Raw genomic sequence first — 16,199 nt, 5'->3', positions numbered from 1 at the left:
CATTGCCGGAAGTCGTGCTTACTATGGACTCCACAAGACCTTGCGGTCTGGTAAACTTCACTTCCGTACTAAGTGTACCATGTACAAGACGCTAATAAGACCGGTAGTCCTCTACGGGCATGAGACGTGGACAATGCTCGAAGAGGACCTGCAAGCGCTAGGAGTTTTTGAACGACGTGTGCTTAGGACGATCTACGGCGGAGTATGTGAGAACGGCGTATGGAGGAGAAGAATGAACCACGAGCTTGCGCAACTCTACGGTGAACCCAGTATCACGAAAGTCGCCAAAGCTGGAAGGGTACGATGGGCGGGAGACGTTGTGAGAATGCCGGACAACAATCCCGCAAAAATGGTGTTCAACTCAAATCCGGCCGGTACAAGACGAAGGGGAGCGCAACGAGGTAGGTGGTTTGACCAAGTGGAGCAGGATCTTGGAAGTGTGGGGCGATCGAGGAATTGGAGGTTAGCAGCCATGGGACCGAGTTAGTTGGCGTAACATTGTGGCGCAGGTCATGTCTTGAAGGACGTAGAGCCAGCAAAAGTAAAGTAAGTATGCTGTAACCAAGCATGGGAAAATTCACTCACTCACCCGAACGCTACCGATAAAATATCTGCAAAGTATCTGCTGCCACCGAATGTTCAATGACTGCCGAACGCTACTAGGGTGAGCGCAATCCCGACGAATCGTAAACGATTGACATAAACCGAAAATGAAAAGATATACGGAGCGGAGAGAGCACCTATCCTCTCTTAAATTGGAGACACGAAAGAGCGCGTTCGCCATTCGATCACTGAAAGCTTCCTGCGAAATGTACAGATTTTGCGTTCACTGAAACATTTCGGCTTGTGTATTAACAGTCAGTGAACGCTCTTCAGCTCTCAAATACGAATGCCACTCGTGCGGAATCGGAATGTAAAGAATCATTCGCTACAGCAATCGGATGCCTTCGGCACAAGGAGTCGGTAGTGAATCATTCTGTTGCCGTTTTAGTCTAACTTGTCGCTCGGCGAACAAGAAGAAAGCGCATTGAAAATTGAAACACTCAGCTTGGTCGGAGAAACGGCAATCTCGCTCTTGACCGCTCGTAGATGTGAGCGAGAGAAATACAATGTTCGAGTGAATGTTTCCCATGCTTGGCTGTAACTTGGAATACACCTGCTGGCCCGCTTATTGTTTATGTTGTGTAGGGTAAAAGCACCGGTTTTGGCCAGCCTAAGAGAAAATGTCAATAAAAACTGAATGGGAAGCCGTATTTATACAACAAATATGTCAAATACAAGCTTTTAATCCATATTATATGTATAAAATATCAAAACTGAGCTAAAACCATTTTTTCGCTTTGAAAATCCCGTTGGTCAATATAGGTCAGTTTTGGCCAGAGATTTAACTTCGATTCCTAAATTGGCCAATTGCATTGATAGTAAATCTTCGAGCTGTTTAGTAGAATGCCTATAAGTAAATGAAAAAACCGAATTTAGTATTATACAATTTAATTCCACTAGAGTTTGTATCCTTTGACAGATACGCGTATTTCGACCTCAAATGTAAGGCCGTCTTCAGTGTCGTGTACTAGACTCGAGTCTAGTACACGACACTGAAGACGGCCTTACAGTTGAGGTCGAAATACGCGTATCTATCAAAGGATACAAACTCTAGTGGAATTAAATGGTATAGTACTAAATTCGGTTTTTTCATCTACTCAATTGCATTGATTTCTCACGAGAGTGGCCAAATTAGGAGTGCCCTGGCCAAATTAGGTGTATGGGAGTTAAAATTATAAGGAAAATTAATTGTTTTTCTTATGTTTTGAATCAATTTGGACAAGTAAATGAATGTAGCTCTATCATATGAATGTCATCTACTGCACACAAAAGGTTTCATGCTGATTGGCTATGTAATACGGTGTATAATCCACTATGGCTACAACTGGCATATGGCCAAAACCGGTGCTTCTACCCTACTTGTACCAACAGCTTGCATGCATTTTTTTTTTTCTTTTTTATGATTTAAATTCAAAATTAAAAATGTCTCCATCATGCAACTCCCAAACATCTGTTTCCTATCAAGATACTATGATGAAAATTTAAAAAATGTTATACCCTTTTTGTGTAATTTAAGATTTATTTTTAAATTTCTCTTGATGAAACATAAAATATTATTCGAGTGTATATTTTTTTTCTTGTAGGCCACAGCATTCATTACAGATTCTACATAGAACAATTTTCTCTAAAATGACCAGTTTCGGAACTAGGATTTTTCAAATAAGTCCCATGCAAAAACTCAGACCATTTTCATAAGTTATAACTTATTCTTGAGTTAAAATGATCGTTTATCTATGGAAAACACCATTAATTCAACCATGCTGAAAAAATGTGCAAAATCTACTACAAACCGAAGATGGTTAAGTTCTGTGACGGACCGATTTGACAAGGAATTCGTCCTTCAATGCTTATTCAAACTTAGGCAGCGTCCATTTATTACGTAACGCTAAAATTGGAATTTTTTGAGCACCTCGCTCCCCCCCCGTTACGCTTTTTGTATGACAAATTTCAAATTGTTGTATGAGCCGTAACGCTTGAGCCTACTCCCCCCCTCCCCCTAGAGCGTTACGTAATTTGTGGATGCCGCCTTACTAGCTTTTCTCGGTGGAAAAGGACGATGGCAACAATTGTCGTTACGTTACGCGTTTCGACATACTACTCTTCAGTTAGGGTTGTTCAATGGGTCAACAACTGTCATATGGGATTGCGATGCCGCATAATGTGAGATTCTGCTACCATACTAGTGAGCATGCAATACACCCTCCAATAGGACTTTTCGAATGTCAAATAACAATACTCGCTTTGTTTCACTCTACCAGAAGTAGTGGGACTTTATTTCCATATTTTCTGCTTTTTATTAAATTTTCTGATCGTGCTTTTGTTCCTTAAACTCAATCTGGTTCTGATTGATATTGAAGTATTTGTTTTAGATTTCTTCGCTTTCCATTCTTCTCAGCAGTAAGTAAGTAAATCGTACCTTAGGGAATATTCATTTAAAGACAAATAAAAAACTATTCAAACTCTATTTTTGGTCGAATCCGAGCCCTCGCAAAGCGTGTCGCAGTACAATTTTTTTCGTTTTTTGGTTTTCTGGTTTGGGTTATATATTTCTTTTTGTTAAATGTACTTTACGTAACATGCATTCCAACGTTAGATTTTTTCGTTTTGGCAAAACTTCCGTTCAAATAAAACGCTTTTAGGAGAATAATTCAATTACGTTCTAGTTCTTCCTACTGGTGAAATTTTAGCAAAACTCAAAGCAAACTAACATCTGAGGCAGTTACATCCTTAAGTAAGGGACTATTTTATGTAATTTTTCTGATTTTTTTGCTGCACTGCGAGCACCCTTCAACCATTCAGCGGACCGGAGTGTTTTCGAAATGGCTCTTTTCCACAAATAAATTCCTTTACGTAAACACAACACAAAACGTGTATGAACATGTGAAAAAAATAAACTTCGTTGCGTGTGGATTATTGAGATTTTTGTGTAGGTGGGCGTTGCCCAGCGGTATACGATGCCAAGGCCGGTTTGCCATCCAGATGTAGGTTCGTCTTGGGAGGAACGTACAACGGATACAAGTTGGTGACATCGGGGCTGCCCGGTTTTGGAAAAGAAATGTGGCACATTCCTGTTGAGAAATGGTCACTGCTTTAAGTGTGCTACCAATTGAGCAAAATGTTTTAATAATGCTATATGTCTTACTCTGTGACTGGTTGTGTGGCCCTAGAATTCAAATTTATGGATTTTGAATTTTAGAAATACAACAACCTACAGAATGAGAGGAGATTCCATGACTTTTAGTGTATACTATTGTTCGGTCAGAGCAGCGTGTTCTAGTTCTATCGAATGTGTGACTACAGTATTAACTAATCAAAACAAAAACTGGCAGTTGATTGATGTAGTTTTGGTTATCCTTTTAGAAGCTGTGTCCTATGGATAGCTACTAAGCCATCCCTGTGAGCTTAACTTTCAAAAAGCACCATTCGATTCTTAAACGTTAAAATATTGCCTTCTTAAATGCGGTCGAGGACAAACACGCTTTCGATGTTTCTGATGACTCCTATGAAACAAATGTGTGTGTACTATAAACAAGAGCATAATCCAGATTCAACGAAGTTTTAACTTGCAACTGTTTGATATTCTATATATTTTAGTTTCATGCCGATTTCCTCGATTCACGTTTGCAACATGGCAATGTAGAATCTATTGCGTACCTTCTCCATGTTTACCTCATGTCCCTAGAATTCCATTCGTCAAAAATATACGTCGCTATGAAACAGTTGAACTGATTTTTTTCACGTCATACAACGAATTTTGCAGCAGGCAGCACTTCCAAGGGATGTTGCTCTGGAAGCGCACTTGATGGGGTTCCTACTGTGGCCAACCGAATGGTCTAGCTTTGTCGAAGCATCACGGATCCGTTTTATATCTAACCGCTTCAAGCAGCATGTTTCTACTTTTTTTTTACTTTTTTATGATATTTTTTGTGTACTTGTTGTGTAGTTTTCTGTAAACACTATGTCACTTTTATTTTGTGTATTACATACCACTTTTTGTTGTTTTACCAAATGTTCAAAGAGTGTATGCGTGTAAGTAAGCGTACAAACTAATTGTAGAGACATTGTTGCGATGGTTACATATTTTTTGCGATGGTTTTTCTTTTGTGTAAAGTAAGACTGGGGCTAACCAACTAACAAAGGCGGCAAGAGCGAAGAAATTCGTTTACAATTTTTAAACTCTATTAATCACGTTTCCTAAACTTTTTGCTTTCCTACACGATTCGAATGTTTAAGACTGGCAATTTGTTTCACCTTGAAGTAGTATTATTAAAGTGTAAATTGGAAGGATACTTTCCGTTATGTACGAAAAATTGGTACAGGAATCACATTGTCAACACAGACAAACATAAACTTTGAAAATACAAACTATTTTCCGCTCATAAATATGACACAATCCGGCTATTGACTCAGGAAAGGGCTGCTGAACTAATCTACGCCCAACTGTCACGGGAACTTATTAAACGACACCTACACGCGTAAAAAACTGATGAAAATTCAGATTAAAAAAATAAACCCTATTCATGCTCGAATATACTCTTAAACGTCTAGCTTGGCTTTCTTTAAAACTACTGGTGTAGCCTCGTCGCTACTGCTTGCGGTAGTGGTGGCGGCTAACGAATCGCTCCGACCACCGTAAGCAACGGCTCCAGCTGCCAATCAATTCATCACTAGCTCCTTGGGCTCCTCCCATGGGAAGCCTTCGCGTCCGAAGTGGCCGTATGTGCTAGTACGCTGGTAGAATGGTGTCCTCAGTTTCAGATCCCTGGAAAATTGCGATATGAAGATAATTTATCAACATTTGTTTCCCTGTGGTCATTTAATTAAGCCTAATTGGGACAGAAAGAGTGCGTGCCACATAGCAATAAACGTGAGCCGACCATTAAAAATAACGCGACTTGACCTAATTGCCATTTGGCATAATCTAAATTATAGCTCTTCTTTCAAAAGATGCATATTCTTGATAAAAAAAGGCCTTGTCAAATGACCGTTTTGTTAAATGACCTTTACGCCAAATGACCCACAAATGTAATAAACCAGGCCTGTCCAACCTTTTTAAGCCGCGGGCCAAATCTCAGAAACAATATTGTGCGGCGGGCCAAACTATTTTTAATGCATAAATTTAAAAAAAAATTGGTGAGGTGAAATAAAATTTACAAAAATATCTTTTGGAAATTATTAATTGTATTTGCTTCTATGATAATCTCGATAATTCTGTCAGAATTTTTCTTATGACTATGTTTAAATCCAGCACAGGATTCTTTTACAAATTCTTCACAATTCTGTGAGAATGATAAAAAGCATTCTCTGCATTCTATCAGAAATTTTCGTAAGATTCTGCTGGAGTATTGTTTGAAAAACCTGACCAGAGTTTTATGAGATTAAAGCTCTGGATTTTACGATAATCCTACGAAGGGTTCTGTGAAAATTGTCCTTAATATTCTGCAGAACCACTCTCAAATTATTATAAAATATTGATCTAGAATCTGGAGGATTTTGTTCTACTAAGAATACTCAAAAAAAACACTAAGGATAGTTCAAGCCAATTTTGAATACTAATATCCAGTATTCAGTAGTAGTTATTGCTATCATTCTGCGAAATCCTACTAGGGTTCTGTGACAAAATAGCTCTTTGTGAGAATCCTGCCTAAGTTGTCCGTAAAATTTATCTGAGAATCGTGTATTGAATTTTAAAAGCTAGTAATCTGCCTCTGGATCTGCCTAATATTGGATATTATCTTTCTTATCTATAAAATTCATGCTCAAGTGTTCAAATCCAACTTATAATTGAATAAGAAAGCGATTAGCCTTGATATTTTTATCGCAACTTTCGTTCGAACTTGATTTTAATTCAGTATTGTCCATAGAATAGGGAATAATTTCATTAGCGAGATTCCTCGTACATATTTAATCCTCATAAAATTTAGTATTTTTTAAATGGAACGTTTTCCACCATTTGAGAAATCAAGGAAATTTGCATGAATAAAAACCATGTAGAGAATCTACAAAATAAAATATCTCAAAACAAATTTTAAGAATCTAAAGTATTAATAGTCAGCCTTGAAATGTTCAATTATCTAGATCTAGAGTTTCTAGAGCAGTGATGGGGCCAGATATAAGAATAATCTTCAAGCTCTTCGCGGGCCGCACGAAATGGAGCGGCGGATGCGGCCCGCGGGCCGTACGTTGGGCAGGCCTGTAATAAACAATCAATATGATCAAGTGCTAAATAGTCGTGCTAAAAAGACGACTGCGTATCTTAAAAATATGAACTTGAGAGAACCCATAATCGAAAAAAAGAGATCAAATAGGAAACAAAGAAAAGATACAGAAACCAAAATGTCCAAAAGACATTCCAACGACTTGATTAAACAACGAATTGGCTGTTAGATCAATTCACAAAGCATGGAATCTTCCAGTAACTTTGGTATAGTATTCATCTGATTCGGTTTGTTTCTAATTCGTCGAAAAATAATGGAGTTCTTGGGCTTCCATGGCAAAAAGAGGGTTGATAACGACAGCACTGAGTGTAATTTCCGTTCTGAATACTTACTTGACAATTTTTCCCGGGCGAAGGTCAAAGTTCTTCGAAACGATGTTCAGCAGTTCCTTCTGGCTATACTTTGAAGTTCCATAATCGAATACTGTGATCGAAAGCGGTTCAGCGAGACCGATGGCATACGCAACCTGCACCAAACAGCGCCGGCAGATACCGGCCTTCACCAGCGACTTGGCCACCCAGCGAGCAGCGTACGCAGCCGAGCGATCGACCTTGGTGAAGTCCTTGCCGGAGAAGGCACCACCACCGTGGGCTCCCCAACCTCCGTAGGTGTCTACGATGATCTTGCGACCGGTCAAACCAGCATCACCCTAAAGGATCGGAAAAATATTAATCCAGATTGACGAGGACCGCGCTTCAAATTTAACAAACCTGCGGTCCACCAATGATGAACAATCCACACGGATTGATGTGCACGATGGTGTTCGAGTCAAAGTACTTGGCCGGGATGACCTCCTTGATGACCTTGTCCATGATGTTCTTGCGAAGTTCCTCCAGGCCGATCTTGTCCGAGTGCTGCAGCGAAACAACGATGGTGTGCACCCGCTGGGGGATGCACGCACCCGATTCGAACACGTACTCGGCGGTAACCTGGGTCTTGGAATCCGGACGAGCCCACCAGAACTCACCGCTGCGACGCAGTTCGGCGATACGCTCGTTCAGCCGGTGGGCCAACACCACGGTCAGTGGCATGCATTCTTCCGTTTCGTCGGTGGCATAACCGAACATCAAACCCTAGGGGAAATAACGGTGCGATTGGCGGAAAGGGTTAGTGAAATATGTACCGAAGGTAATACTGTTGCTCTGATACATGCAAAAGAAGCAATCTAAGATGGGAGTACGTTTTTTGTTACGATTAAAGATTACGGACGATACATGAAGCATTGACGAACAATCTGTTATCCTACTTGTTTTTTATCTTGGAATTAAATTATACGAGCTAGTTTTGTTTTGGCAAGTATCGTAAACTAGCTTACCAAAAGTGATACTAACGGATTTGGGAAGGTAAAATTGGTGTGATCAATTATGAGCTGTTAATGTCTATATCTCTGTACATAAAGAAGAACTGTATATGAGAATTTTCGTTACAAATCAATTTACTTAAGTCTGTTTGTGGCCTAAAGGCTGCTGTAGGGTTTCACTTGAAAAACGTTGTGCTGTAAAAAAATATGATATAATGATCTCAAATTTAAACAGCTATATTGACAGCATGCAGCTCTCGAGAAGGTTTTATGCGGCCCGAGAAATGTTTTTGAATATAACGTCGAATTCGTTTTTAAACCTAGGTTGGAACTAACGAAACCCATTCTGAACCATAGTTTCAATCCCAACCCGCTTCAGGTTCGACCGAACTGTAATTTGTTTGACGTTAGTTCATCTACGTGCTGATCACCGACCCAGTTCCTAAAAAAGAAATCGACATGAGTATGATGTGGTCCCCATGACGTTTCCTGAAGTCAATGCTGTTTAAACTCTGTTCCTCTATGTTATTTTTTGTCTTTTCCTGTTAAGCAGCATTTATCCCTACATAATAATAGGAACTGCTCTGAAGCTATTCATGGACCTGATTTTTAGTAAAATCTTAAACTTTGACCTAAAAAAATGGTAAATACATCAATCTTACGAATGTTTCAATAAGCAAAGTAGTTTCTATTTTAGCTTTTGGAATCGTGAGTAGGGGCACAAGTCTGTCATTGTGGTAGCCATCTTTGTAATCCGTGATGTTTCTCCTTTAAAGTTCAAGATATCATCAAGATGATTTTTCAGCTCTAAGAGAATGTTTTAGGCAGTACCTTACGCGATCTAACGCAATGTTTAAAGGCGTAGGTGACGCTCTTCTAAAATATTGATAGATGCATTCCAATTGAAGTTACTGGCGATAGTTTCTGAAGAATAATTTCCACAATCATATTAATGATAAGATTGTGCACAGGAAACCGTATATATTCGCTTTAATTTGCAAAACATTCGCAACATAAGCTCACATTTAATCGTCAATACAGGTTCAGGCACACAGAATCTCCTGCTTGCCCTCAACATAGATGGCAGGTTGGCCCTTAGATCAGTGGTTACCAACCATTTTGAAGCTGCGACCCCCTTCAAAATGCTACAAACCTCTCTCGGACCCCTCAAAATGCGTGTTCTGCAAATTAAAGTTTATGGAAGCCTAAGCCAAAAATATAAATCAGAAAATGTTGGCAGGCCACTCAAAAGCCACGTCTGTAATCCACCACATATTATGCAAAAAAAAAAAATCTGTCAAAATCATTTTGTGCCGGTAAGCTTACTAAAAATCTCGCCAGGAATGCACTCAACATCTTTCCCAATAGTTCGAGTTTTAGAGAGGAACTTATCAAAATCCAACAAAAAACGTAGGTAGTTAAAAGCCAACGAATTGCCAATGATATTTTCAGGGGCAGTTTAATCAGAATTGAAGGATTTTTACAAAGTTCCGCCTGAATCTAGAAAGTTCTCAAGAAAAAAATTTCCAAAGCTTTGTTAGATATCCACCAAGCAAGCTGTTCTGCATACTTTAGAAGTTTGCTAATGAAGCCGACCAACGCCCTTTTTTATTACAAAAACGGATTTACCTATTTATAAAGTTATTTTTTTTAATTCTTGATAGGTATTCGACAAGAACCTTCACAAAAATCTTTCAAAAATCTACAACAGACATCAGTAGAAAATCTCATTAGTCCTGATGATAGATTCGAGACGATTTCATCAATTATTTAATTGAGAAAAGTTGAGTATTTCGAATTTCTTCAATCTGCATTCAATCAATAGCTCGCCATGGAACTTCCAGGATAATTTTCGAGGATCTCGCCATGAAGCAGAAACTTTTTTTTTTCAATGATTAGACCAAAAACATGCCAGAAATCTTCTATGTATACCTCTAGGAACTGTTGGCAGACTCACACTCAAATTTATAGTCAATGAGCTCTTCCGCAATAGCAAAATCATAAAGGTTTTGTCGCTTGAGATTTTCATGTAAAATCACTCAATAAAGCTGATCAAAAGATCTGTCATAAAACCCTTGAAAACCTAGTTTCGTTGTTAACATCAAAGAAATGTGCTGTAATTCTACAAAACAAACAAGGAATCGACAACCAAATCATTCATGATTTCGGTCCTTCTGAGATACGTGATCAATAACTCATGCGATTATTTACGCAAACGTGAAATATGGAAATTTGCATTGCGAGTATTTCATCAGTTATTGTTTGGGTGAAGAACCAAATTAGTGTTTTGTTTTGATTCATGGTTAATGGGTAGTATCCACTTCGTAAGTACCGTGCAAAAGGATAGGACAAGAGCTCCATTTGAATTGACATTTCATTTCAACTGCGTACTGCGATCAAAGAAAAATGCTTTTCTTGAGCATTTCTTTCAGGAAATTTCCCACGCATCGAGATAGGCGATTACTTTTCTGTTGAAGTGCATATTTCGCTTATTCCGCAAGGCAATAGTACGTAGCAAATAACTGCTTGCAAACAATATCTTTCAAGCGCATTGATTGCCTGTAATTTTGCGAATATTTATTTTTTACTCGATATTCAGCCTAAGTCGTGGTTAGGTTGCGAAAGTTGAAAATCTTACTTTCGTCGTTTTGTAAATCCGGAAGTTAAACGTTCTAAAAGTGAAAAATCGAATTGGTTCAGAGCGAAACATGTAGATTTTCACTGACCGCCAGATTTTGCGTGCGTCATTCTTTTCAGAAGATAATCTGTATTACGCTGTACCCAAAACGGCCAGCAAACAAACCATCCGGTCAGTAGCCAAGGGGTCAACCAGTATAAACAGCGCTCAAACATTAGCGAAAAAAAACAGAATTCAACAGATTGTTCGTCAAACGATGATGATGTCGTATTCGTCGAACCTATACGATTTGATCGTGGACGACTTTGGCGAAAGATGATACGAATACTGTTTGTTTATTTAGTCTGCGATTGTGAATATGATGAGGGTTATACACGATTCGTGATCGAGAATATGAATGGGTGCCTCTCGGCGCGATTAGTCCAATTGTTTATAATTCGTCCAAATAAGTTAAACCGAAACATGCGATAATTTATACCTCTATACTACCCAATCATGCCACGCGTCACCGACATAACTTATCGCCACCAGGCTTATTTTTCGTCTTACGAAATTGCCAAAAGATCGTCCGAGCGTTGCGGTATTGAATTTGGAAGGAAAAGAAGTCTGGCCGCGATAACCTCGTAGAGTTTAATGACGCCGTGTGTTGGAGAAGCACGTCGTCAAGCAGAAGAGCTTATCGCTCCCTGTTTATTTTTTAGTAGAGTGTTGGGGGTCTCTTTCAGCGATTAATGAATGGCTAAAGATGATAATGACGGTAAGTGTCCTCTAACCTGATCTCCGGCGCCGACTTCCTCCTCAGCACGGTTCACATGCACTCCGGCGGCAATGTTGGGTGATTGTTGGTCCAGTGCGAGCAACACGTTACAGGTTTTGTAATCGAATCCTATGTGGTAATGTGTATGTGATTGTTTGTTGATGCGCCATTCAATTCCCAGGTTGCATGCGATGGAAAATAGGAAAATACGTGCAAATACAGAGACGATGAGTAAATATCCCACTTAGCCGAAGGTTTTCGCGAAAGTGATGGACAGTGACTCAAATTCATATTATTGCAGGGCACTGTTTTCATTTAATGTTGATATAGAACTATCAATTGATATGGCGACTTCAGAATACTTTATCAATAATGAAACTCTTAAGTGTCATAGTTATGCTAAAACAATTTTCTGAGCTCAAAAATGAACGTCATAAGCAACAATGATTGTAATAGTGGTATTTTTCACAACTTTGCTCTAGTTTCATATAGTCCATTCAATAATTCTCCATTGTCTCAAAGATGAAAGTAAATGGAAACAGTTTATGACTGTCGAATAACAGACCTCCATTATTGATAAATTATTTTATATTCAATGAATCATTTTTTACCAACTTGATTATGTGAAAACAGTGCCCTGCACGAATATCTAATTGAGTCCCTGTATCTTCTCGATCTTCTACCGGTCCCGACTTCGGTTGTAGGTAGATGCTGATCATTGCACCCTTGCAGAGTTCGCGTGCCGTTGACATAAACAAAATTGAAAGACGACGGGCGCAGAAACATTCAACAAAATCTTGATCGCTTCCAGATATCGCTCCAGGACGACGAAGTGCAAGGCAAACGTTAACAGAGACCCGCTACTCCTCATCTCCGATGTCCAGACGATGGCCGGTTTTGAATTAACACTTTGGCGACTAAACAGCGCTATGCCACCGCATAGCGACTCATCGAAAAACGAGAATGATGTTTATGTAGACGATCGTGGACAGGATCAAGCATTGGGGGGGAACACGAACTGGCTGGATTGGTTCAATGAAACCGAACGACCTGCCTTGTGAGACGATGCCGGCATGGTAACAGTGCCACGAGGAATTTACCGGGCTTAGAGGGAATCGGAGACACGTGCTTTTTGGAACACGAGACGCATGCATGCGGAGAATATTTAGCGACGTCAGGAGTTTCGGGTTCGGAGTGTGGATTTTGGTTCGGATGAAAATTATTCAGGGAAACAGATGTTCTCGGATATCCGTGTAGCTATTCTGACGATTTTTTTTGCAATGTCTTATTTCAGACCTCATTATAACATATTTTGTTAGAAGATTACTGGCTATTAACCAACAAACCAGAACATTGCATCGGCGTACTTCATCAATTGACCAGCTCCGTTGTTTCGAAACAGTATTTCTTTATTGCTTACCAGAAAGAACTGAATGTTATGCCTGTTCACCAATTCAAAAAGTTCTCGAATATTAAGGCCCACACCCTTAAATTAAAAAAAGGATAGCAGTTTCTTGGTGCTCGGTATTGCAGCTAAGTTAGGGATAGTCCTATCCACATGGTGGAATCCCGTTGTCACAACTTGATTCAGACGCAATGCAGTTTCGTATTACTCATTGCAAGCAAAGCATCAATTAACGGCGGCCATTTCCACGACACAAACTGCGATCCTGCACTACGTATGTATCACGTTACTGTAACAGAAATTGATAACCATCAAATCCACGCGTTCAATACGTGGTAAACGGGTGCAGTTATATTTCCCTTGGGAACTACGGAAAAATTAGCTGACGCAATATTTAGAGAATTGCTACCGCCGCCGACTGATGTTCAATCACTTCGATAATCGCTTAATGAACACGAGAACTCAAAAATTCAGCCTTCAATAGTGTCCCTTCTTCTTCCGCTGCTGATAACCCTGGGTGGACCTTTTGATGGTTACGTAAAACACTACGTTGAGAACATGCTTTTCTATGGAATTTAGATGCTTAGTATAGTGAATTCCCTGCGTAGACTTTTGAGACGTTAAGAATCCATGCAAAATCATCGCTTCCGTAAGTTCTTCATTATCTGGTGTGTAAGTTTTGCGTCACGTGGTTGATAATCCATATTCTACAGTTAGGAAGCCATTGAATGAAAATGAGAATGATTCTGATAAGGGGTTTTGAACACGACGAACACAGCGAAACATCCGATGAATGGTCCCTAGACTTAGTTGCATGTCCTATTATCTATTAATCCAATACTGTTTGCGTGTAGGTACCTGATCACCAGCTCCGACATTATCCTCGTCGCGATCAATGTGCACACCCTGAGCAATGTTCGGCGATTGCTGTTCAATAGCGACCAACAAATTCAACGTACGCCAATCGAAGCCTAATAAATGGGAATGGTTGCAGTTTAGCATCACACGATAATAAGAGTACAATTCAACCCAAATCTCAACCGAGTCCGGACGATGAAATACCGCCGAGATTGGAGGACGCAACGTGGAAAACTTCAACGAACTAACAGGCCATCAGCCGAGAAGAACCTTACCTTTTGAGGAATCATCATAACCGATGTGCTTGACGGTTTCGCGAACGATTTTCTGGTAATCGATGACGGCCTTCGAGGTGATCTCTCCGCACAGCAAAATCATTCCAGTCTTAGAGATGGTCTCTGGCAAGTAGAATAAGAATCAATTGTCGAAGTGCTCAACAAAGTTAGCGTAATCTCGCAGTAGCTAACACTTACCACAGGCAACTTTGGCGTTCGGATCCTGCTGCAGATGTGCATCCAGGATGGCGTCACTGATCTGATCGCACATCTTGTCTGAAAATAACCCAACAACAAAAGCATATGTTAATGCACAATTTTTCTTTTCATAAACATGATGGGGAGATTTAAAACTCTTGATAATGAGAAAGATGAATGAGTTGCGAGTGAGCGTCTTAATGATAGGAACTTTACGAGACCTCATGTTTGATAAAAAGAGACCAAACATAAACCAAAAAGAGTAAACTCATTAGGGTGTTCTTAAAACCAACAATTCGTGTGCTCTTCTGAATTCAAATCACATGAACAGAGATAGGTACCTCAGAATAAGAGCTAAAAATTTTAAGATTTTGAGGTGGCGGAAGCGATTTGAAGGAGAATTTTCAAGTTATAAAATATGACCTTCAGGAAAGGTTTCATAACTTTGCCATTTTGAATCAAATTTTGAGGCTTTTAACATCATTCTCTTCTAAATTAAATTTATGAGAATTTCGTGGAACATCAAAATTGTCTAAAATCAAAACTAGTCTCAGTTAAGGTGAAGATGAATCGAAGCCAAACTTCAAATTTTCAAGAGCACAAATCTGGAGAATCGAACATCCATTTAAGCTGAACACTTAATCGATTGGTCACTTGCTGGTGGTGACCAATCGATTAAGTTCACTTTGCTAAAAAAGTCATTTTGACCATATGAAAACTGCCCAAATCATGTTTTTTTAAAACCTTATTTTTCAAGTTTTGACAGCCAAACATTCATATTTAAGCTGAAACTGAGTGTTTCCATTTCTTAGAAGCATCAATTTTTAATTAATTTTGTGGCGGAAATATTTGTAAGTTTATTAAAAAGTATGTGTACTTTTCAACTCGTAGTTCTAACAAGATGCTTTATAAACTTTAGTTTTATAAGGTACCGTGGGGCAAGTGGGTAATGGAATTCGCATAGTTGAGATTCTTCAAATTCTAGAGACTTTAAATTAAAACAAATGAGGTCGTGTATATTTTTTAGCTTGACTCCCATCAAATATAAGCAGCATGCTGAAATTGATTTTTGTGAAAAATTGAAGAAAAAAATACAGAAATTTTTTTTGAAAAATGTCTCCTTACTTTTCACTTGCCCCAAAAGTTCAGTTATGTTAGTTGAAATGATTCGACAACATTATAACTGAAATATTTCCAATGTTAGTTCTTACATTATAGGACAGCAAATGCATTTCTGCTCGGTAGAATTTCCACCGCTCGTTATTTGTTTTTGAGAATTTCGAATATGACGTCGGATAACTCTTCGGGAGAAATCAAACGGAATCCTTCAATAACGTAGTTAGAATCTTTTTTTATGTGGATAGACCTATACCCATTTTTATGTTTTGAACTAGCTTACATAGACATTCCACGAGATTTCCGTGTGTTCTCTAATATTGCAACTTTTCAGTCAACGTCTTCCTTTTAATTGGCTGCCCGAAGTAGACATATTAATATTGTAATGTTTAGCAACATATTTTAGAGAAGTTCTATGATTTCTAATAGCTTTTAACGCTTGAGTATAGTGTTTCTTGAATTATCAGCACGTTATGTTTTTCTATGATAATTGCGAACCATGTTTACTTATGGCTACTTAAAGAGAAAACTCAAATTCAATCTCTAATGATAAACTTTTCACTTGCCCCACCTGATAAATAAATCGACGGTGTTTAAATTTAGTTATTTTTAGGTCTACGTCGAATTAATTCTAAAACTTTTTTTATTGCAGTTTGAAACTGTCACAGAGGACAACTAAAAAGTGGTACAGGAAATTATTTTCCGCAACTTTTTTCCACTGAAAATATTAGAATAAGATTGTGCGCTGCCAACTTGTTACGGAGTAACAGTTGACAGGTTAACAATGTTTTGCTCTATTATGCAAAAATGGCTGAAAAATCTCAGAAATCT

General features: G+C 38.9%; 1 protein-coding gene across 4 annotated transcripts in view; it reads right to left on the bottom strand.

Annotated features, from left to right (window-relative positions):
- Positions 1-2,843: 2,843 nt before the first annotated feature.
- Positions 2,844-16,199, bottom strand: part of LOC5564925 (S-adenosylmethionine synthase) — a 28,364-nt gene continuing 15,008 nt past the window's right edge. For 2 of the 4 annotated variants that reach the window (XM_021848067.1, XM_021848066.1), the window contains exons 3-8: positions 14,253-14,330; positions 14,055-14,177; positions 11,533-11,645; positions 7,532-7,894; positions 7,154-7,470; positions 2,844-5,365 (exon numbers count right to left, since the gene is read on the bottom strand). In XM_021848067.1, the coding sequence (XP_021703759.1) occupies positions 5,260-5,365; positions 7,154-7,470; positions 7,532-7,894; positions 11,533-11,645; positions 14,055-14,177; positions 14,253-14,330 (1,100 nt within the window). In that variant the 3' untranslated portion in view covers positions 2,844-5,259. Of the gene's footprint in view, positions 5,366-7,153; positions 7,471-7,531; positions 7,895-11,532; positions 11,646-13,779; positions 13,893-14,054; positions 14,178-14,252; positions 14,331-16,199 lie in introns of all 4 variants that reach the window. The other 2 variants (XR_002501005.1, XM_021848068.1) reach the window with 2 other exon arrangements.

The sequence above is a fragment of the Aedes aegypti genome, chromosome 2 (assembly GCF_002204515.2).
Source record: "Aedes aegypti strain LVP_AGWG chromosome 2, AaegL5.0 Primary Assembly, whole genome shotgun sequence".
In the NCBI taxonomy this organism is placed as follows: domain Eukaryota; kingdom Metazoa; phylum Arthropoda; class Insecta; order Diptera; family Culicidae; genus Aedes; species Aedes aegypti.
This window is presented reverse-complemented; position numbering and strand designations above follow the sequence as displayed.